General features: G+C 33.4%; 2 protein-coding genes across 3 annotated transcripts in view; both read left to right on the top strand.

Annotated features, from left to right (window-relative positions):
• LOC143450682 (sorting nexin-33-like) overlaps nt 1-1823 on the top strand; it is a 33434-nt gene extending 31611 nt beyond the window's left edge. The window contains exon 20 of the mRNA XM_076951327.1: nt 589-1823. Within this exon, the coding sequence (XP_076807442.1) occupies nt 589-642 (54 nt within the window). The 3' untranslated portion in view covers nt 643-1823. The remainder of the gene's footprint in view (nt 1-588) is intronic.
• Nucleotides 1824-2609: 786 nt separating this feature from the next.
• On the top strand, nt 2610-22609 carry LOC143450819 (glutamate receptor ionotropic, kainate 2-like). 2 transcript variants are annotated; one of them, XM_076951537.1, is made up of 21 exons: nt 2610-2778; nt 5381-5617; nt 5772-5896; nt 6541-6855; nt 9011-9064; nt 10435-10590; nt 11434-11481; nt 13237-13395; nt 13506-13610; nt 13733-13891; nt 14054-14146; nt 14384-14500; nt 15198-15421; nt 15579-15722; nt 16461-16644; nt 17161-17263; nt 17513-17629; nt 17830-17942; nt 18228-18371; nt 21124-21309; nt 21493-22609. In XM_076951537.1, exons 1-21 carry the CDS (start codon nt 2706-2708, stop codon nt 21970-21972), a joined length of 3336 nt encoding a protein of 1111 aa, XP_076807652.1. In that variant the 5' UTR covers nt 2610-2705; the 3' UTR covers nt 21973-22609. The 2 variants fall into 2 exon arrangements, with proteins under 2 accessions (XP_076807652.1, XP_076807653.1); XM_076951538.1 differs by having other exon boundaries at nt 21498-21675.
• Nucleotides 22610-24468: the final 1859 nt, after the last annotated feature.

Genomic DNA, 24468 nt, shown 5'->3' on the forward strand with positions numbered 1-24468 from the left:
CTGTTACATACACCCTAAGTCTAAAGTGCATTTTTTGGCATAAACACATATTTTCCACTGTCTCATGCCTCTCATCTCATGCTTTGTTATGCAAAGCAAACAGAACAGAAACATACTAGAAAAAGTTTTATAGCATGTTTTTTAAATCACTCCGTTACATTTTGCGCAATACTTAATAAAAGTTGCAGTAAAAAGTTGCATGAAAAATAGAAAAAAGTTGCAAAAAGTTGCAATATAAAATTCCTACAAACAGCTTAAAACATCATACTACATAAATTCTGAGTATTTAGGAAGCTGCCGGAAGCTGTAAAAAAAAGTTGCAAAAGTTGCAAAAACTTGCCCTAATAATAACCCATTTATTAATTATTTGGTAAGAAAAATAGAAAACGATCATATTGCATCCACATCTTTTGAGATTTAAAAATCAAATCTGAATGGGCAAGAATTCAAGAATTGCCCCATCACTAGTTTCTGCATATTATATGTCTGCAATGATTTATCTAAAATCGTCCTGGTGATAGATGTTTGAAATACTGAAGACACCATGCACAACACGCGTGCTCTTTTAATGATATTGTGTATTTTAAGGTTGTGAAAAAGCTTCAAGATGCTGTTGCAGGATTTGATGATCTTGCCGCATAAGCGAAACCAACAATACATTGCCAAAACTTTTCAACAAAGTGGTCTAATCTAAATAGGAAATGATTTTGTGACGCTTTTTGTAAATGATAATTTTGTTATGTTCTTGTGCAATTTTCTCATGTTTCGATCTGTATTTTTACCAAATTATTTTTTCGTGTTCGAATCTTCACGTTACTTTTACTTCACAATCCTTAAAAATTAACGTAAATATCTTACGTGTGATGTTTGTCGTTACCGTGTAGATTTTATTATACTGTCAGTCACTTATTGATGTTAGAGTGAAAATGTATGTAAAGACTGACTTTTCTTGAAAATAATTTTATGATTTTCATTGATTTATGTTTTGATTTTTATTATGATTGATGATCAGTGTCCTGGGCTATATAATCTTTTATTGCTTCTTCTATTAAGTTTTAATGTTCTCCCATGGCCAAAACGGTCGATTTTTGTGATTATTGTCTTATCAACTTGAAGTTTGCAACGTTTTGTCATGAAAGTTTTGTCACTTGTGTGAATGCATGGGTTGCGTATTACTATTTATACAGCCATACTTCAATATGCACTGTATCTTGAATGAAACAATTAAAGTTCATTTATCAAACATTTTCGGTTTAGAAAAGTTCAGTTTCAAGAATCTGAAATGTATGCTGCAAGAAACTTTAGGGTATGATTTTTGTTACGAACGCGCTTATCTTCACGTGCGAATAGGTGGTTAACACAAAAACCACGTTGTTGTGATTATTTATAAATAATATTAACTAAGGAATCGTAGTTGCATTTTGTTTCTGCTTTTGTGACGTTCGTATAGGTTTTTGTTTAACCGTAGCAGTGTTGTTTAGTGCAATTTTTGGTAAAAAACGTTTTTTGAAAATGCTGATGGACATTATGTAATAAATAAAGATATAAGCAGACCAAAATCTTTTCGTACCATAGGTTTTTCGTTCTTTTGTAAGGACTTTCTTTCTGATTATATTGCTACGGAATTGTTTGTTTGCTTGCTATTATATTGGGATTTGTCATAAAATTTGCAGTAGTTTTCAGAAAATATGCAATATTTTTGCTATGATAAACTGAAGTAATGTATATATTAATACATACATTTTTGTGAAGCCGGTATTGGAACTAATGATGTAATATTCGGTTTGATAAACTAATATGTCAATAAATAATTACTTCCTGAAGTATTTGGTTCAATATGACAAGTTCGTAATAGGCTAAAGACTTTTCGACTATTACAGGACCCCATTATGTCGAATTAGATTGGAGAATTGTCACAGAATATTATGCTGTACTTCTTTTTGTAGCTATCCGAGTTTAGATATAAATAAAAATAAATTTTAAGCTAATAAACCACCTACATGCAAAAACGCTGCAGTGAAAACTTATGGTGTACCGTGGTCTAAGTCAGTCATAACTTCATAGACTAACCTTTGTTATGAATTCATAAGGACATCGCAAATAGGGAAAGCCATGGCAATTGGATTCAAAGACTTTTAGTAGTGTTTTGGATGCTTCCAATGTTATTTTGTTGAACTAATTGTAGGTGTTCGCAAGTAAACTCAGTGCGGATACCTAAAGTGAAGTTCGTTAACCCATTCGGGTTAGCTTTATCAGGACAAATGAACTTGAATTTGTCCAATTGCCCTGGTGAAGCAAACCCGAATGAGTTAATTGGCAGAAATAAAGTTCTGTATCAGATCAGCTGAGCCTTTTTTTGGTTATTATGTCTAGTGGCAACCATAGTACTTCTAAGAAAAACTTATTCAAGATGGATGAAGCTAAATTAGCCTGCCTCTATCGACTTTTCCCCAACGATCATTATAGTAAACTTCAGCACTAAAAATCGATGTCATTATTAACTTAGGCATGCAAATTAAATGATCAAAGTACACAGCAAATTCCTTATAAGAGACGTTTTAAGTGCAAAAGTTGGTGCTTTTGTATGGTATGCTCGTATAGGTCTGCGTTTCTAGCCTGCAGTGAAATTTGCAACTCAATACAGCAACTCAGGATTTCGTTATATATTTTATGAAAATTTTGCACCTTCAAGATTACGAAAAGTTATGTTGCTGAAGTACATTATGTTCGGTGCTCTTATCATTTTCCAAGTGAACCCGATCATCGCTATCAGAGTTGGTTAGTATCTCATTAGTCTTATTACAAGATTATTTTCCAAATTTTTCCATATTTTAAAAGAACCATCATCGTTTAGACTAGAGAAAAGTTCCTTAATTGGCAGCTATAGTATTTTTCACTTTTTTTCTAAATGTGATGAAGCTTACTGCTGCTGCTACTTTTGAGTGGCTCTGATGATTGTAGGTATAAACTATAAAATAGAAATAAGACATTGTAAAATGACAACTCCTGTTATGTATTGTATTGTATTGTATTCTATTGTTTATTTTTCGCTATTGACCGTGCAAACAAGCAAAGCAAATGCAACGACTTCTGAGCTTAGTTTTAGCTTAGTTATCTATGTAGCCTATGCACTTCATTTTATCATTAACAATTTTTATAACTTTAGTTGAGATTTACATGCAAAAATTATTGTTATTATGTGTAAATAATTTCTTTTGCAAAACTGTGCTCTTAATGTGTAGGCCAACTGCATCTAACAGGCAGCTATTTAGACAATACTTGCGTCAATTGCAACAAAGATGTTATATAATAAATGATAGCCTATCAAACTATTATTTATTGTGCCAAATCAGTCTAAAAGTTATTGTAGCCAATGCCCCCTATATTTCCTACGAACGTATTTTCACACTTCTAGTATTGATCGGCTAACAAACTATATGCGTATGCGAAAGTTTCAAATCATTAATTGCGCCCACCTTTACAAACTAGAGGTTGATCGGCTTGATGTTTTGCAGAGTCTTGTAAAAGTTATCAGCGTATGTTTCAAGAGTATGTCTACTCCATGTAAAATCTTTCAAAATACTGTATACTGATTTTCTAAAAGGGTGTCCACAGCGGTTTCTCTGACATTCATTTACCAAAAGTTGAATTTCAATGCATAGCATGACCAGAAAAAATGAAACCTTGTTACCGTCTTTTTCTGGTTGTCCGAAAACTATCTACCATTCTTCTAGAACAGTGTAGCTTATGATGTTGTAAAATAAAAATTAACCAACAGTATCCTATATCTAAAAAGTATGCTTGATCGGCCCATTTAATGCTGATTGATTGTAAGTTACATAAAACTTAATAGTATATTTTATTCTCAAGTACCTGCTGAAAAGTTAATGAAGATTATAGCATAAACGAAATCTTACTGAAATAGGCTTAACCAGAGTATAATCTATTTTCGAATCTAAATTAAGCTCTAATTTAATCCAAACTAAAATTAACAGTTTATCAAATTTTCCCAAATTTAAAAGTTATAGCTTCCTAATTTCATGGTTATACCAAACGCCTTGGTGCTATCTATGTAAAGGCAGGATTGTAATAATTAACATAATTTTCCAGTTATCATTGAAAAAATATCTACACTTGTGGAATCGAAGCAAGGTTTTGTTCTTTTTTTGGAAAACGGTCATTGAAATTTCAAAGTTCTGTTGCCAAAAAAATGGTTACCCACGTGTGATGTTCAATGACCTAAACCGTAATTATCATTCTCTCATTCTTTAAGGCAACAAGATTATTTCTAAAAAAGTGTTTTTTTACTACAGAACATAAACCGACAAGGTCATATCTTGCATTTTAACAAGTCACTCAATTATGAGATTTACTCGTGACTTTTAACAACACAAAGCATTTTATTTCACAACTTTATAAAAGTAACAGATTTACCAGGTGTCTTTTCTAAATAAAAAGTTAAAATTTTAAATCAAGTTGGATTAAAATAAGCTACCGATAGAAGATCAATGTTTTAATTTATTAATTAATTTAGTTTCGTTTTAAACAAATAGAACACTAATGGAATGTTGAAGTCCCGGTAATCAAATTGTCCTTTTGACTAAACCGATGTTTTCGAGTTAATTTTACTAAATCCGTTGGCGTAAATCGAGTTTTGACGTAAAACTGATTTACATTGATTGCTATGAAGTCAGCTTTTTGACCACTTTAAAATGAATACGTCATGCTTATTTGTTTCTATATCTTTTTTAGGTAATACGATTTCAAAACGCTTTTGTCGAATAAATGGCGTGTTTTAGCCTATACAAAATTGATTTGAGCACTCAATAAAAAGTAGTCTATAATGTTGGCGCACTATAAAAAAGCCAAATTTTTAAAGATCGAATTGGTTTATCTGCCCTATAAGCAAACACAATACAATAATACTTGTATGTAAGTATATAATGTTGAAGTAAATTAGAAGTATTTTTGATTGATTTTTCCTTTAAAGATTGTTAATTAACTATTATGTTTGCTGATATTTTTCGTACTATTACATGCATAAAATTCATTTGGTTAGAATATTTAATTATTTACACATATTCTTTTTTGTTATTGCCAAAATTCCACTTTGCCAAAATTGCCAAAATTCCACCAAAACAACACTTTTGTCTTTAATGTTCATTTTGCATTTATTTTTAAGCATTCTGCAAGAACTTTTACTATTATGATTGAAACAAAAGTTTTTAAACTCACCTATAAATTATTGAATATGGTGTGGTGTTAATACTAAGAAGTGTAGTTTACTTCTGGTATTGATAATTTATTTGGAATTTGATAATTAAAAGCCATGAAGGCCATGTATTTGGCTTATATTTACAGTATATTTAATTTTATATAGGTGTCATTATCGGAAATTACTATACTGACAGTAATAGAAATTATCAGAAGGACTTTTCATTTTTGAAACCGGATCGCGAAGACAAAGTGCAAGGGTTAAGGCATAGATTAGCATTTGAGTTTTCAATAGACATGCTGAATAAACGGAAGTTTAGCTTTGCAATGAACCAAACATTTACATATAACATTGCCTCTTTTGCGACGGGGTTTGCTGATGCTTATCGCAGTATGAATCATGGTAAGAACAATTACCTCAAGCTACTTTGGAACAATTAGTTTATTTGAGGAATATATAAACTTAGAAACCAAAAATTACAAGACTGTCCTGGCTATTGATAGAACTAAAGCTAATTGAACCTCACTATTATTGGCTATTATATTGTCATTACTAGTTTGTCGGTTGTTATCAGTTGGCGTGGCAGCCATCATTAGTTCCTCAAGTGATAGTATCATCAGATCTACTTGCGCTGTAAAACATATGCCGCACATATTAACGAGTCAAGCAAAAGCCACAAAGGTGAGCTTATTCACTATTTGTAAATTAATCGGCATTTAAAAGAAGGTATTTGCACATCTAAAAAACTATCTTATAAAAATATATTAATTTATTTATTAACTTTAGTAGGCCAATATTGTGTTAAAATAAATGTTAAAATCCGAATTATTGTGTTAAAAACGCAGTACATGAAGGGTTCTTAACCAAGGTCCGAGGGTGTTACGGCAAACTTTGGACAATAAATTAACAAGAGTCTATTTATTCTATTAAATCATTTCATATTTGGTTTCGTTGTAGTGGCGTATATCAAGCTGTTGTTGAATAACGTCAACGGTTATTATGATAACAAACATACTCAACAATGTGTATTATTGCATGCCAAATGCGACATGTATGAATAATGGGATGAAATTTTGTTCTGCAAAAGTAACGCATGACAAAAAAAAATCTTAAAAAGCGTGCTATGACATATTGTAAGACTTGGTGTGGTATAGCAAGTTAGTAACGATTCAGTATTACGATCCGCAAAAGCTAAAAATTTAAAGAGTTAATTTTGAAGGGTCTGTCACCAGTCAAAGGTTAAGAACCACTGCTGCAGATACACCTTTGATTATTTCAATAGGACTTTGATTATTTAAAAATGCTTGTAACTATCTGTCCAACAGGCTGTTAGACCGCGACAAACATATACGTTACAAATCGCACCGTCGATGATAATGTGGAACAAAGTCATTTTTGATTTGGCAATTTATTTCAAATGGAGAGAAATTGCTTTGCTATATTGTGAAGACCCATCGGAAATTGAACTACTGGTTGACGCGCTTACTCGGCAACAGAATATGGAGGTCACCGTTCTGCGTGTAGCCCGGGTGGATGGCACGTCATACATTGACACTTTAAGCATCTTGCAAAAAAAAAGAATTAAAAGAGTCATATTTTATTGCAACCGTCCTAAAGTGATGCTCGATGTCTTAACAGAAGTAAGTTGTTCACAGGGATAAGTGTGACTGCATGACTTACTTGCAATTGCACTGTTAGGCCAAAAAAGAAATGTAGTTAGCGTAAATATCTCCGCCAAGGCAGCTGAATGGCACCATGAATTGCATAATTATGTCAGAATGTAGTATTGTTTGGTTCAAAAATTTAGTGTATTGCGTAACACAGGGGTGTCCACCCTTTTTGGCCAAAGGGCCACATGCGATTTACAAATGATTGCGCGGGCCACTTGAGTGTTTACTGCTAATTTCTAATTAAAACTCTAATTATCTTACTAAACCAAAATTCTAATCTTAGAAATAAATTGTGATTCAATAAAATTAACTTGAACAGTTGTGCATCCCTGTCCTAGAGACTATAGTAGGCTATATTTACTGTCTATTGCTCTATTATCTATATTATAAGTCATTTCGAAAAATACCGCGCAGGCCACTCAGAACCTTTCCGCGGGCCACGGGTTGGATACCCCTGGCGTAACATATGGCCAATAGCGGCTTATAATTGTAGCAATGCGGTCTGTTAAGCTTACATTTGTTTGTTTGTTTATGGTAAGTTTGATCAATGGAAGACAAGCAGAAAAGTTTTCCATTTTTGGCTTATCGCATTGGTTAGCATAAAAACAAACGTAGAAGTAGGCCACTAAATATTTTTCCTCACGAAAATGTTTTAAATCATGGCGGTTGTCGAAATCAGCCTTAAATTGAAGGGCAAGTCCAACAACAAGTTGATCGTATATGAAAGACCACTATTCACTGAATATTCGCGTAAAATAGTTTTGGAAAATACTTCTTGATTAGGTAATTATAAGCAAAAGAAAGTCTCAAGATTGGTCAAAATTGTGACGTAGATAAGGACTCTTGTGATGTCATAAGTAATCACTAGGGCAACCAAAAGTCAATATGGTCAATTTTTTTTTACCTGCTCGGAATGCTATGAAACAAGCACAAAACAAATTTCAGCTTTGTACGACGTGTGGTATAGAAGTTATTAGGTCAGATAAAGTCAAAATGTTACGTTAGGTCAAAATACGGTCAAATTGTTTCGTTAGGTCTTTTTTTTAGGTCAAAATCTATTAAACTTGTAATTTTGTAACCATTTTGTAATATTATTCTTCCGTTTTTCTCTTTTCTTGTACCGCAAACAATTCCAGTCCCGCAAATTTTACTTAGAACCAAAGCCACAAAGAGAGGGAAGGCTTTTCAGCGCGTTTGGTGACGTCACGATGTGACGGCATTGCATTTGAAACTGCAAGTTGTCAATCTTAATACGCAGAAACGAAAAAAAGTCAACACTAGAAAAGCATTTTGTCATTTTTAAATGCAGCTTTAGATTAGAAAGTTGCTGTAGACATTGTAGAGACTATCAGTATAGCGTTTTTCAAAATGAGGTCAAAATTTAAACGTTTTAGGTCAAAATAAGGTCAAAATTTAAACTTTTTAGGTCAAAATAAGGTCAATATTTAAACTTTTTAGGTCAAAATGAGGTCAAAATTTGCAAATTTTAAGGTCAAAATTTAAAATTTTTAGGTCAAAAAACTGGTTGCCCTAGTAATCACATACAACATTCCCACTGTATGTGGGAATTGTAATTTAATTTCTGATTTTTAATTTAATTAATAATTTCTTCACATGACGGCTAATTTAACATAGGCTAAACTCCTATGACCTACGCTTTTGACTTCAGTTGACTATCGTGCAAGGGAAGTAACAGCAGCAACATGTTGTCAAGCAATTTGACTAATCTATATATGACATAGCAAGAGCCTTCATCTACGTCACAATGAAAGCCAAAAACTGAAACTTTTGCCGAAAACTACATAAAACTTGAATTTTTTTAAAGTATTTTTCCAGAATGTTCAGTTCATAATTTTTTTTTATATAATATCAACTTGTTTTCCTCACTTTAAGTAAACACAAAACGTTCAACAAACATTACGTGATATTTTTGTTTCTCACCTGCCTGTGCTTTTATTCTGCTTTTTCTTGCCATAAAGCAATCATAAAATTTATAATTAAAAATCCTGTATACCAGCGAAATTTAAAAAATGGCGGTTAAGTGTAGGCGGTTGTCACTCAATTATAGAACTTTTGAAATCAAAAACAATTTAACCAAAAATGTTTTGGTTGTTTTTCCATTTAGGCTTTACCAACCGGTGCGCTGAATGACGAGAGTCATTACATTCTGTTTGGAATGGTAAGATAGAATTAATAATGTCAGCGATAAAGAATAATGATACAGTATAGTCTTAAGAACTGCTTATTTTGTTCTCCACTCGTTGTATAATTGTATCATGTTGATATATTTTGTCGTGTATCCAGAAGAATTTTTTCGGTGTTTAGTAATCTCTGAAAGTATTTGCAGAATTTTTTATAGATGACAAAAATGCTCTTTGGGTGTACGACTTTTAAAGCAGCCTACGTTTCCCCATCCCTTTGAGGTGAGCTTCAGCAGGGCAGAAAGTCATGCTAACAAATTTCTAATTTAGCAAAAAATTTGTTTCAAATAGATGTAGATTTAATTAATTAGATCCTAGCAAAAACAATTACTGGGAACAACAAAAGCGCGTAACTAAGAACAAAACCGTCGTTGTTATCGTAACAAAAGCGATAAAACAATGCCAATAAAAAGCCATATATAGCGGCACATAAAGAAATGGAACAAAATTAAGTACAGTTTTTTGAATGAAGGCGAAAGTCGTATACTTTTTTTATCATTTAGGCTTCTTCGTTTAAATCTGTAACACCCTAAAATGACTTTGAATGATCACTGAATATATTCTTCACGGTGATTGGAAAAAGACAAGAAAACACTAGGTCAGCAGCTTTGCACTTGTTAAATTAAAATTAACGGTAAAAACTGAGTTAATGGAATCAGTTTGAGTGTTAAAAATTACAAAAAAAAATTAAAACAGAAATATATTTGTCAACATTCGAGCATCATCAATGGAAACATAAGCTACACGCGGAAATCACGTGCTGGAGGCTGATAATGCCCAACTGTGGGTAAAATATATTTCTGTTTTATTGTACCACACGCAAGCTGATTGATTCTGTTTGTATACTTTTCATTTTCGATTGTCTTTTTCTATTGTTTAATTGCAGCAAACACAGTTTTAAATTTACAGTTAACGTGTCGGACAAGAGAAGAATTTACGGGGTAATAACAAAACTTTGCAAGTTCTTGGTATTATTTGTGTTCCGTTTGACTTTTTGTTGACTTTTATTTAGTAGCCACTTAGAATATAGCCATTTAATCGAAAGGATTCGTTTCTAATCTTCCTAACTTTCTTCCGATCTTTGTTTGCATAAAAGAGGAATGCAAGCGCGCTGTTTGCAGAATAGAATGAAATTATAACCACAGAAGGTTAGTGCTGTAGTAGGTGCGCATCCAAAACGAAAATTTGGAAGTAGTTACCGGAGTGGGTACACAAAATTTGGTCTCAATTTAAAACGTTATACACCAAAAGAGCATGTTTTGTTAAATTGTTGAAAAACACAGTATTTTAATCAAGATCTTGTTCATTATGGAGTTCATACTTAAATTGTATTTTTGTAATGCTCAAGAACTCGTGTTTTGTTTTGCGGGACAATCATTATATCTTCGGAAGATATCGAATTTTAGCGTTGTCTGTCACAGATGAACAATTTTCGAAAACACAAATCATTCGATCCTTATGGAATAAATTTATACAAACTAGCTTGAACAACCAGCACAAACGGGTAAGGTTATCAATAATAATCTAATCCTACAAAACAAAAACAATACTTTTTTGCTTCCAAACTTTAGTCTGTATAAAAAGTGATAAAAGTGAATATTGTTTTTATTAATGGAAACATTTTCTTTCATTTTTTCTTTTTCTTTTTTTTGATTTAGATTCTTGTTGTTGTACCATATACAGTATTTGAATATGTTTTTCTTCGTATTTTTCATTTTTTAACTGTCACTCAGGATTGACGCTCCACTGTCATTAACTTATTCAGAAAAATGCTAATCTCTCATGAGAAAATTTGCAAGCAACGTTTAGTGCAATAAGTAAGTTGGAAGATGAGCGATTCGGCCTACAGCAACTTTATTATAAAAAGATAAATATGTAACGGCAAACCATTTACAAAGATCGCGTAAAAACTGTTTTGTTAAGTTAATGCTAGAACATATTGTTCTTTATTGTGTAATTTAAAAAATGAAATAAATAAAGTTAAATACAATTCAAAATAATTAAAGTAAAGAACATCGAATATACTATATAGCTTAAAAGAATACCTACTGAAGTACGAAACTTGAGATAAAAACTAAAAAGATTATATCAATTGACTGCTAGAAACCATCGCAAAACATTGGATTTAAAAACAAAATTTAGTTTAAGCTAACTAAAACCCAATTAGGCTAAAATTATAAGTTAATAAGAACAGCACCACAAAACAAAAACAAATTGTATCATGATAAAAACATAATTAAACAAAAACTAACCAGTTTGTTAACAAGTTCTTATAACTTACTCTGTAAGTTTATTTTGCCTGGAAACTTTTACTTTTAATTAGCCCACAAATTTCTTTTTGTTTTAGGTTATTTTGAATGAAGATTTTCAAGATTTACTCTTCAGCAACTTTACGGTAAGTATATGCTACTTCTCAGATCCTTCAAGATAGCTGGGTAGGCCTAAATAATCAATTTCTTTTTACTTTAAGTTGTTGGGGGCAAATATAAAAATAATTTGGTGTTAAAGCAAAGAGTAGTAGTCAGTTAGTGTACTGGAAAAAGTACTAAAGCCCAATGGTTAAGCAGTTATTGCAATAGGTATAAATTAATGCCGAAAAGCGCATATTCGTCCGCTCCGAAAAGCGCTCAATCCGGTACTGTAAAACCAAATAATAAATTTAAAACTCCGTTGCTTTGGCTATTTATAACGACATTGTGGCTTAGACAAACTTACACTCGAAGGTAAAGTTCCCGGAACTTGTAACAAGGACGACCAAAACGAAGATGGACTGATTGTCTACTCTGTAAAAGCAAGAATGATTTTCCAGTTCATGTAATGTCATGTGTGAAGTTTCTATATGCGGAAAATAATCATTAACCGCTACTTATCACCTACCTACGGAGACGTATTCCATCCAAAATCCGCTAGTTACCGTAACACTGTTAACACGCCTAAATCAAACCCCAGTCATGAAGCATATTGATTTTTACATTTTCAAGGTACATTGGCCGTCATCTGCGTCATAATAGAAAGTACTGTAAAATGTTAGACTTAATTTATCTATTAACCAGAGCCTCCAGAGGTGCAGCAAAATTTCAAATTAATTCGGCCGAGTCGGGTGAAGTCCCTAATTTAATTCGGCCTCAACCTAAATATTTAAGATTCTTCTAAAACCCTGCTTGAAAACGCTTTTATTGCAAGAAAACCATAACAACAGCAGATATGATTATTGTTGTACGTATCAAGAAATTTAATCATGTCATTGACGTAGCCTATAGGTTATATACCATTCTGTTGCAAGTTACAACTTCAAATATGAGTATATGTTCAACTATTGTATTTCGTTAATTATAGTGTATAAACCGCTTTTTTTATTTTTATGATAAAAATACTTGTAATACTAGATTGTATGATTCCACCGAAATATTTTGATGTCTTTAGTCAAAAATTTGGTTTCGGACCTAATCCAAAATAACTCGATTCCATACATTCCCACTATGGGAATGTACCGAAACTGCTTTACCACTATGTCATTTAAATCCTTTCTTCAACATATTTACTGATAACTATATTCTTTGATTTAAGGCCAACTTGGTTTTGGACCTGCCCCTCATTTAAATTTTGTTTGCGATGTAGTCACTTTTTGATACATATATGACTGATGATTTTGGTACAATGGTTTCATAATGGTTGCATGTGTTATGAACCCCCGTGTATTTTGTTTTAAGTTGCTAGGTTATCTTACAGAGCATTTTCATGCTTTGGAACAGTTTCGATTGCTTGGCTGGATGTAATTAATGACTGATTTAGTCACTAGATGTAGATTATTACCATGTTATACCATAGCTTATAGCAAATGCACTATGTCTTCAACAACCACTTACGTATTTAACCAAAAAATATAACTTTGGTTAAAGTGACAAGAGACTGCAACTAGCGGAAAGGATGTGTTTTAAAGGTGGCAGCACAAATTAGAACGCTTTTAATTGCAAATTCTTATTAATTTAAACAAAGCTTATGCCATACGGTGAGGTCTTTTGGTAATGTATAATCTCAGGCTATATTGCTATAATATAGTAGTTTGTTTGCTGTTATTGTTGTGGTCAATTATGGCGGCGTGTTAGAATGGAATACGTCGAATAAATAATTGTCAGTGCCTTATATGTAGGAAGACACGGCATTAATGTATGATGCACTGCATGTATACGCCAAAGCTCTTTCTACCCTAATAACATCAACGAATCTCAGATTTAGCCATCGCAGTCTGCCTTGTACCTCAGATAAAACTTGGTTTTTTGGAAAAGACTTGATGCAATCACTCCTTTCGGTATTTTGGTCTTGTTTATAAGTTCCATAAATTTCAAGTTAATGCAAAAAGTCATGTTTATGTCGTTTCACACAGCATTCACCCTTGTGCATAATGATAACTATACATAGGTGGATTACACTGGAATGACTGGAAGAATCACTTTTGGACAGGATGGAGAAAGAACAAATATTACAATAAATATACTAAGCATTAGCTATCATGGATTGAAAAAGGTGAAGAAAACCTGACATATACTTTTACATATGTTGCAAAAAATTGCTTCCAGGCAACTGTCGTAGAAAAAAAACTATATAAGTGTCTGTTTTTACAATTTATAGAAAAAAAATGTTTTCAGATTGGTCAATGGAATTCCGAAAACTTTGACGTTTTCAGTTTTAACAACGTAAAAGGTGTTGAAAAAAGGCTTACGATGGAAACAAATTCTGACAACAAAAAATCTTCTTCCACTACTGTTTCGCTGACAAATGCTACTCTTGTGGTTTCAATAATAGTGGTGAGAGATGCTAAAATAATGGAACAATTGAAAAATACCCATTTATAGTTGAACATTTGAAGAATTGTAAATTAGTTTTTAAATCGCACACAAAACAAAACATTGGTATGGATTGTTTAAAATCAAGAATTCAATTAATTTTCAAATAAAATAAATTTTCAGGAGGAGCCATACGTATTCAAAAAAAAAGTCTATAACAAAGACGAAAACGTATTTGAGGAATCATATTATGGATACTGCATTGACTTGCTTAATGTAAGTATTCTATCCGTGATGATCAAGCAACATCTAATTTATAAATTATAGGTTTGAAACTAACCAAAGCATGTTTGCTTAATGCTTATAGTGTATAAAATTATCTCTGCCTGTTTTCACTTCTTAAATCCAAATAAATACAATAAAAAATAAGAGAAAATATGTCCAAGTAATTGATATAATTGCCCTCTCTAGTTGTTGCAATTACTCAGGCGTCAAAAATTTTCATTTTTTCAGTTGCTTTCTAAAGATTTACAATTTTCCTATACTTTACGTGAAGTTCCGGATCACAATTATGGTGACATCAAACCAGACGGTTCCTGGGACGGAATGATTGGCGAACTTACAAAAAAGGTACAAAAACTTCGTTTTTAATCATTTTCACATAATTGGTTACATCAGAATATGCAGTAGCCTTTGATGGTTGGTATGTGAAAGTTTGTATTTCGTAGCTTATATTAATTTCCCAACCAAAAAATACGAGAGCTCAAATCTACCTTATTAAATATCCTTGCATATTTCTTAATATTATTACACTATAGCCTATAATATTCGTAAACGTTTTATAAAAGAAACATACTAATTTCATCATACTAAATGTTCTATACATTAAAGCCTACTAACAGTAGGTATAATCAAAGTAGTAGTATAATATTTTACGAAACATGTCGAGAAAGATCATTGCAAAACGTGCTTCTCCAAAATGAGATAATTCATCCACACCAAAGATGAGCAAAACTTGGTTTCCGAAAAATGTTTGCGAAAAATATTTACTTTAAAAATAAGTGGTCACAAATCATGTCGTTTATAATATTCACGTAATCGTAGGCTATTTTTATTTTTAATGGAGCAAACAATAAAATTAAACGAAGTAACGTATTTCGTCGCAACTATATTAGCCTAGATAATATTTGACAAAATTTGTTTCTGGTCCGATACGTCAGAGTAAAGACAGGATCTTCCATCTTTATGCTACAAAGTTTTATGGCAAAAGTTCTTATAATAGTTTTTGGTCATGTGAATGTGACTTGCATAAACTTCCTGTACACAGCATGCAGACCTGGCTGTTGCTCCTTTAACGATCACATACGATCGCGAAAGAGTTGTACGCTTCACTAAACCATACATGAGCTTCGGAGTTAGTATCTTGTTTCAAAAGCCTACTACGGAACATCCCAACATTTTTGGATTTCTTGAACCTCTGTCTCCTTTGATTTGGGTTCTGGTTTTTATAGCTTACGTTGCTGTTGCTTTCATTATGTTTTGTATTGCCAGGTACATAACAAATATATTTGAATAACAACATATAATTACAGATGAAGTTTCAGGTTAATCATGCAGATCGTAAAATCCAGTTTTGTGAAATATACTTTAGCTTCCGTGATTTCCTTCGAGCGGTTTTCAATTTTTATCACCTTTTTCATTTGTATAGATTGAGCCCAGATATATCTGACAACATGAATGACAACTGTTCTAGTGGTACAAACAACTTTAGTATCCTAGACAGCCTTTGGTTTGGTATAGGAGCACTAATGCAACAAGGATCTGATCTTACCTTAAAATCAACATCAACAAGGTAAAAAACATTTCATGACTTTGAGCTGGTTGCATTAAAAGAAATTGTCCATGCCAAAATCAATGCAAGTTTGTATCCAGCAAATATTATCATCAAAGTTGCAGTGATTGACAGAATAAAAATTACAGGTTCATACAAGCAGGATGATGATTACTGTACATTTTTATTTCATTTACAACAAGCAAGCTGACAATATTTCTTTCTCAAAGAGCCTAACTTCCAATAAAATTCAATAACTTTTAATAAAAGGATGAATATATATAGAGTGTGCTCCGTAAGATAATACTTGTGTTAGAACGGTTGTACCATGTTGGTTTCCGTGTAAAATGATATAGGTAAGCTATTATCCTTTCACTTGTAATACGTCTGCCGTCTGTCTGGCACTTCCAAGAAGATATATGGTAAAAGCTACACCAGCGAAAAAAATACTCAAGACTGTAAATTTAGCAAGTGATAATTTTGCTGATTTGAGAAGTCAATCGATTCTTTCAAGATAAAAACAACATGACACAAGACATGATTTTTGAATGTAAATCCTTAGCATCTGCTCATAAAATTTCAACAATGAGCCTATTTTCTTGCTATTTTATTGGTTGTAGTAACTCGTTATTTTGTTGCTTCCCTGCATTCGGTTGCGTTACAATTTTTTAAAATGCTATATTCCACTGTAATATGCTTACTTTAACGACTCACAAAATTAATGTGTGGGTCACACTTGTAAATATACTTCATTTGCAGACTTTTAGCTGGAGTGTGGTGGTTTTTCACTCTTATATTGATATCTTCATATACTGCTAATTTAGCTGCATTTTTGACTGTTACGAGAATGGAAACTGCTATTTCGTCTGTCGACGACCTAGTTGCCCAGAGCACCGTAAAATACGGTACGTTAAAACATGGAGCAACAGCATCGTTTTTTAGAGTAAGTATATCAGTTTTTATTTCCATGTATACATTGCATTGATCAAACTGAAACAATTACAAATACAAAGTGAAGTAGAAAAGGGAACCACGGTAAAATTCAAGTACTTGCTAATGTACTTTGTTCACAATTCGGCTCAGCGTTTTTATTTTTGAACAGCTTTTCCTTGATAAGATTTTTTAAATTTTGTCTTCATTACAGGAATTTCTTTCTTTTTTGGGTATAGACTGTAGCCTATAGACTATAAGACCTATACTATATAGGTATTACTTAACTGCATGAGCATGAAATCTGGAAAAACAAGATTTTATCTCTTTAAAATCAATTAATTGAATAAAATAATTTGTACGAATTTCTATTAAACCAAAAAGCAGATATAAAAACGTCATTGCATATAAACCCAAAAAACTATAAAGCGCCCTCCAAGGAAAGGTTTGCACTTTCGCTTTATCTGGAATCGACTCAGAAAACCTTTATTGTACAGTATACATTGCTTGCAAAATTTCTTTTGTACAGAATTCAAAGATCAGAACCTATGCACAAATATGGAAAGTTTTAAATCAAACACAAGATTTATTTGCGTTAAGTAAAGAAGAGGGAATAAAACGTGTATTTGAAGGTGCGAACTTTTATGAGTTATTCATCTATGTTTGCTGGCTAACGACCTGAATTGAGCCTATGTTAAAGACTGTAAATATTAAGTGACGGAGTTAGTTATGAATAATAGGCTACATTTGTGGAAAGCAGTTTATTCTCATTCTTTTTTATAAGTAAAACTTACATTGCGTACATTAGTTTTATATTGATATTATGGTATGTTGTTGTACATAAAAACGGAGAATCAGTTCCTTCATTTAACCTTTAATAGGAAACTATGCATATTTGATGGAGTCAAGTACACTGGAATATATTGTAAACGATAACTGCAACCTCACGCAAGTAGGTGGGTTGTTGGACACGCGAGGATATGGCATTGCTACTATGGGTAATTACTGATTTATATGGATTGAAAAATTCTAATTCCTAAAGTTACTGTAAACCACCTTATGCTATTTTTTCTCCAGGTTGGTCTAAGTTAAAGACCAAATTTCTTTATTCGTTATAAAAAAGTCTTCCGGAAACATGAGATTTTTGCAATATAGGCTGCTTTAAAAACTGAACATGCTTGATGTATACTGTTTTCAGATTCATCCCTGCGTGATGAACTGAGCGTTTCCATACTGAAGCTACAAGAGAAAGGTTTACTAGATGAGTTGAAACATAAATGGTGGGAAGAAAACGCCACAAAATGCTTAAAGGTAAGAGGATGCGTATGTCTTCTAAAAGAAGATATAACTGAGTAGGTTTATAGTATATAAAAAGCTGTATGATCAACATCCAGAAGTCCTATACAGCAGAATGACGACTTCGTTGAAGTGCTTATACGTTCCTTTAATCCACGCTGTATGTGCGCACATCTATAAGAAACTTAAATAAATGTGCCATTCAAGTAACGGTTATAACTATAGTAGGTATACAACGCAAAATAGACTTAGATACCATACTTTGTCTCTTCGATACGCAATTAACAGAATTTATACCAGGAGGATAATTCATCTACACAATCACTAACCCTATCTAATTTGGGGGGAGCTTTTATGTTTCTTTGTTTTGGAGCTGCACTTTCAATCCTTACAGCCGCTATTGAGTTTTTGATGCACTCTTACTCAGGGACCAAGTTAAATCTGGTAAGCAATGTGAAAATTTTATAACACAGACAGATTATCTTACAGGGAAGGCTGGTGCCTAGCGCAAAAACAAGGCTATTTTATGAAAAATTTTATTCAAAAACACCACCACCTAAATAGACTGGCCAAAGATTTTCAAAAAATTTATATGTCTACTTGTTTGATATAAAATAAAAATTAAGATAATAAAAAATTGAAAAGAAATATCCAAGAATTTAGAATTTAGGAAATTTAGGAATTTTTATACTAAGATAGTTTAATGAGCTGCGCATACAATACTACACGTTAAAACTAAACATATTATTTGTTATACTTAATCTCATTACCTGTAACTTCAATGTTGAATTGAACGGGTTATGGCAGTCATAATGAAGGCAGTGAAGAGGAAGTATGTCATTCCACTCCATTCCATTCCAAACTCGACTGTATGACACTTTTCTTGTTCGCTGTGATATTGGTTTAGGACTAGGTGAATAAATTTAATAAATTGATTTAGGTAAAGGATAAAGCGTAAAATACCAGTTAAATTTTGCTCAACTAAATGAAGTATAGTCAGTAACTATAGCATTTAATTGCGCTTCAAAAATTATGTTGCCACAAATTGACAGTTATAAGCCAAGTTGTTCCCAGCTAGTATATGTTGACAAGCTACTGCTTATTGTTAATTTTTCAATTAACCAGCGTACTATAGCTGACCGAAAATCAGGATCGCAACAGAGCAATGTAGCTTAGAGAATTTGCACAGCATAATAACCGGGGAAGTAATGTTAAAAACACAGTGTTCCAGTGGCGCGAAACAAGTTACAGCATTTGCAAATACACAACTTTCGAAAACATACTACACGCATACCATACATAAACAAACAAACGAAGTCAATCATATAAATATGCATAATAAGATACAAACGTTGAACAACTCCATGCTCACGATAAAAATAAATAAAAAATACACAGTGATTCCACAATAACAAAAAGATTTGTTTCTAAGCCTGAATAAGTGGACTGAAAAAAGTGAAATGTGAAGGTCAAAATTGAATACTTTGCCACACATGGGGAATCGTAAAACCAAAAATATGTTATTCCAATTAAAAAATCTAGTGTACATGTGGTGATTTGTTATCGTCACCAAGGATAGCAGCTTTAAAAGGGTTATGCAATTTTAAAGAGAGAACCATTTTTTTAAACAATATTTTTTTAACTGCAACACTGACCGCGTGATACTCATATAAGCACTCATGCATTTAGGCCTACCTAGAGTTACGGAACAAAGTTTTATGTGAACAATACAGTGGAAAGCTATAGTCGCACACCCGAGATTGATTGGCATAAACATTACGTATACAGTGAAAAGTACAAATCTTAAAATTTAGAAATATTTGTGAAAATCTTGTTACTGAGCAATTGGTTTTAATAACCTTATGCACATGTTATAAGTATAATGTTTGTACCTTGCGTTTATGAATAAACATTTAAACGCTTTATTGTAACCGAGTAGAAACTGCTATGAAGCAGAACTTATTCCTAAAGCCCCAAAGCCGTAAACTAACGTTACCGAGTTTCAGTACAAAACACGCAAATAAGCAGTAGCGAATTAAAGCGGGACTGGAGGGACTGCAGCCCCAGGCCAACAGACATACGCATATGCTTTTATAAAAAATAACATGTTTGTTGTATACCATAAAAATCTGTAGGTGCGCGATTTGTTTGTCAAATCTTCACTTGATTGACATACCACTACCAGACAGGTTCTGTAGGGAAAAAAGCATATACAGATAAAACATGAAATTTACAGTATGTGGTAGAACAACGTAGCACCTCAAAGCAGTGGCGTAGGCAGGGAGAGGGGTCGTTCGCCACCTTAGGGATGCGTGTGTGACGTGACGATAATAACCACTATTTTATGCGTGCTGCTTTCTAGTTTTTTATTCTAGAATAAATTGTCTTACAATGTATGTTGCATGTAAAGTAGACTTTACGTTTGGTTTATACCAAATACCATTATGCTATTATACCGATTACCATATGTTAGAAAGCGCTGAGTTACATCATAATAAGCCTTTGTTCGTTTACAAACACATTGGACACAATATTACCTGTTGCTTATTAATTAATTATTATCTACCAATTCTACCTAAACATAATCTCTTATTTCATACAAAATTCAGCAAAACACTCTGTATTTAATTCCGTACATTAAACAAGGATCATTGTGACGTACTCCGATCGTCTTACATGGTGTCAGAATATTCACTGAATATATCACAATCACCACCAAATTTGTCTCATGTTTGTGGTGATACTGTGATCCTTTAACCACTGAATACAAGCTTATCCATTTTTTTATTACTTTATCCAGTGAATAGATTTCTTTGATACAAGACCAACATATTTTTTGCACAAATATCCCACATTAAATGAATAAACACTAGGCTACAATTTAATAAATGATTTTAGCCATCTTATGGCTACACCAGATGAAGCAAGACCAAGCTTGCGGAAGTTCGTGTTGGTTAATTTTAAAGTTAATCTTTAGCGCCGTGGGTTATTATTTTCTGTCTTTTTATTTTATATACCAAGGTTAACTTCTTCAGCCACCATCGACTTAGAAAATTGCTCAAATTAAGCTTTGGTTATACTGTGAAGCTTAACTTAAGCAATTTACGTCAAATACCACAGTAAATAATAATATTCTATTTGAATAAAGCTAGCTGTTTTATAAATATTAATGTTGTTTTTTCACTTCCAAACACAGGTAAAAAACGAGTTCGAAAGCGAACTGTCCGGTGCTCAATGCAGACGCAGGCAGATTCTTAAAAAGCATGTTCATTTACACAAGATGAAAGACAGACCTAACGCAGAATGTCCTGGAACCTGTTGTTTGTTTCTAGTGAAACGACATAAAGCTTCTTTGATGGTGCCTACTCAACAACAAACAGAGGTGCATGAATAGCCTACTTATTAAGAAATATATGGCATTATCATTTGATGCGTTTCTTTAACCCAAAACAGTGTTTTCGGTTGTGGTCGTATAGTCTTTCAATATTAAATTCATATTTCATAAGTATAAAACTGACTTTAGGCTACTTGTATTTTATAAATTATTTTTATTATAATACTACAGGATAGCAGTTACAAGGATGGTATCGTGATTCATCCAAAAAGATATTGCAGTGCTTTTAATGAGGTGATGGAAACAATTTTAACCGAAAACGACATTGCCCGCTCTCAATCAACACAAAACGATACAAGCAAACATAAACTTGCAAACTCGGATATATCCCTTCACCTTTCTGAAAGCCTAGGATTTTCTCGCTATAAGCAAAACGAAATGTCTTACCACAACTCTGATGTAACAAATGCTTCTTTTTCCCATCCTGGCTGTTCCGCAAGTTTGGCATTTTCTGATCAGTCCAATGATGATAGTGCACCAAGGTTTTTTAATAATTTTTGTCACATGAAGTCCGATTGTAAAAATAGTTATGAACAAATAGAAATGTGTTCTGCAGACGGCTGTAAAAGAGTTTTTAGGGTAAAACCAACAACTCCTGGCCATCAGTCGTCTACGCTTTTTGCAGATGCGTCTGGAGATGATTATCATTAGAACAAACAAAAATCACAGGACATGCGCTACTGAAGTCTTTGATGATTTCAAACAAAGTGATATGTAGTGAAGTAATTGCAATTTGAAGACTTCTCCATTTTTGTTATAGTGTCATTTTGTCCGCATAATTATTGGATTAGTCTATGCTCATACTCTTATAAGTAGGCTTTCTATGTCCTGTAATTCTGGCTTTGCTATTCTAAATCACATAGACTGTCGCTGGGTACCTTTTAGGCTTTTTAAGCTAAAAGGCACCAATTGACTTTTTATCCCATATTTTACAAATGTGTATCCCTCAACGCTGGTATTTGTTCAATCACAATTATTTGTTTTTTATTCTTTAAGGATTTTATTTGTTAAAATCACTGCTTGCTTGTCATGCATTTAATTAATCCTGTTAACATCACGTTTTCGTTGTTTTATCGTCTTTTTGCCCACTCTCATGTCGATAAAATAGAGTCTTCTGACACTTACCCTTTAACAGCAGCGAACTCAACTAAAACAGGAGGGTGCCGACCTATTCCTGAAAATAGTATTCAAAGTAAACAGAGCATATGACCAGTTTGTACAATTTATTACACACCACCTCATGAAGGATGCCGTCTGGTGTCTACACCAAGCAGAACAGCTAAGTGACTCCCCGGGCATTCAATGAATGAGTGTAGGGGTGATATCAGTTAGTCAACGAGCGTTCACCAAATAAAAAGGACCGGGCCCGACCATCTTCACTGTTGATCCTTCAGTGCGCTGAGCAAGAGCTCCTACAGCTAGCGAAGATTGGTGAAAATGAGAACTCAAGACGAAGTCTGGCGCTTTTACAAAACCTGGGTTGGCCTAGAAAGTGAGATGAAGACGCAAGGAAAGCTGCTCGAAAAAATAACAAACTAGTGATAGAGAAAACAGAGGCGGCTAGGCGTAGATCTAAAAAGACACAAGATGCTTGCTGCGTTCAAACGACCATCCAACGAACCTCTGATTTTCAGCGTGAGAGAGCGAACCCTACGGTTTTATGCTCGTTGCCTTTAAGTTTCAAGTGCTTATACTGAAAGTTCTCGCTTCACTACACTTGATGTTACTGAAAACTGGCAACCTCACGACCAAGTTACCGGTGACCTCCCACGTTCTTCACAAACTATAGCTTCGCATCCGGAAGCAATTCCATGCAGATTTAGGGTTTCTTTGCATGAAGTCAAATTTTCCGTTATAAAAGAAGTCGAATATTTTAACTCCCATCTCCTTAACGTATATAAGCTCGCATTTCTACCAGAGAGCAGGATAAGCCGAGTGAATCATTGAAATCAACATATGAGTTGTCTAAGCTAGCAATAGTGATTGAAACTCAATAAACATCTTATAATCGATAGTATTGCTTATTCTTATTATTGAGAGAGTGTACAGCATCTATAATAAAAAGTTTTACTTGTAAACTATTTCTGTTAGAATATCAAAACCTTTTGGACGACAAAAGCTTAGAGTATTCTAACTGCACGCAACAATAAAGTCAGATAACTTCACAGGTAGGCCTAAATTAAGAAAAGATCTCCTCATATGCAGAGGTGGGCAGTCGGTACATTGAAAGTACCGTCGGTAACGGTACCGATGCTTGGCAAAAATGTGCCGACAGTTCCGGTGTTCGGTACTATTTTAAAAAAGTAGTTCGGTACTTTGTTGGTACTCGGTACCGGTACTTTTTGTGTAAAATATGCTGCTGCAAATGCAATGTTTGCCGGTATTATGCCCCAGTCAAGGTTACTCCAGGTCAAAACATATGTGACGTTACTCGCTTGAAATTTTACTTGACATTTCTCGATTAAAAAGATCAACAGAGGCTAAAATTGGCATTAAGGGTTAATTAACACGTATTTTTGAAAACATACTTGTTAAAATTATGAAATATTTACATGAAAAGTACCGAGTACCGATTGAAAATTCTTAAAAAACGTAATTCGGTGCAGAGATTCAGTACTTTTTTTAAACAGTACCGACGGTATCGGTATTGGTCCTGAAAAAGTACCGCGGTACTGGCCACCTATACTCATATGCTAAAAGGGTCTTTTCTGGCTTATCAGTCCTAGATCTTCAATCCAAGAGGGACGACGAGATTAGCATCTGGAGAGGAGATCCTACAGATGTTCTGCTTCCCACTTGGCGTTACAGTCCCAATCTCTCGTCCTCCTACGCTTTTGATGATGGCCCGTTGTGTGCGGTGTAAAATGATGCTTCTTCTGAGGCGACATCTGTTATAGATTAAACTGCATCCGCCAATTTCCCGACTCTTACGTGTTTTGTTCGGTTCCATGTCAACTCAATCCCGGTCAGTTCAACCATGAAAAACTAAAAACTATGTACTAACACTACCGTGTACAGCTAACTTTCACCAACAACCACAAAATACAAACGATTGCTGGACAATTATAGCAAGAAAGGCGGCTCAACCCAGGACCATCCAACACGTTACTCAAATCTGAACTTTCCGACTGAGCTGCTAACCATATA

This window comes from Clavelina lepadiformis, chromosome 3, assembly GCF_947623445.1.
Source record: "Clavelina lepadiformis chromosome 3, kaClaLepa1.1, whole genome shotgun sequence".
NCBI lineage: Eukaryota > Metazoa > Chordata > Ascidiacea > Aplousobranchia > Clavelinidae > Clavelina > Clavelina lepadiformis.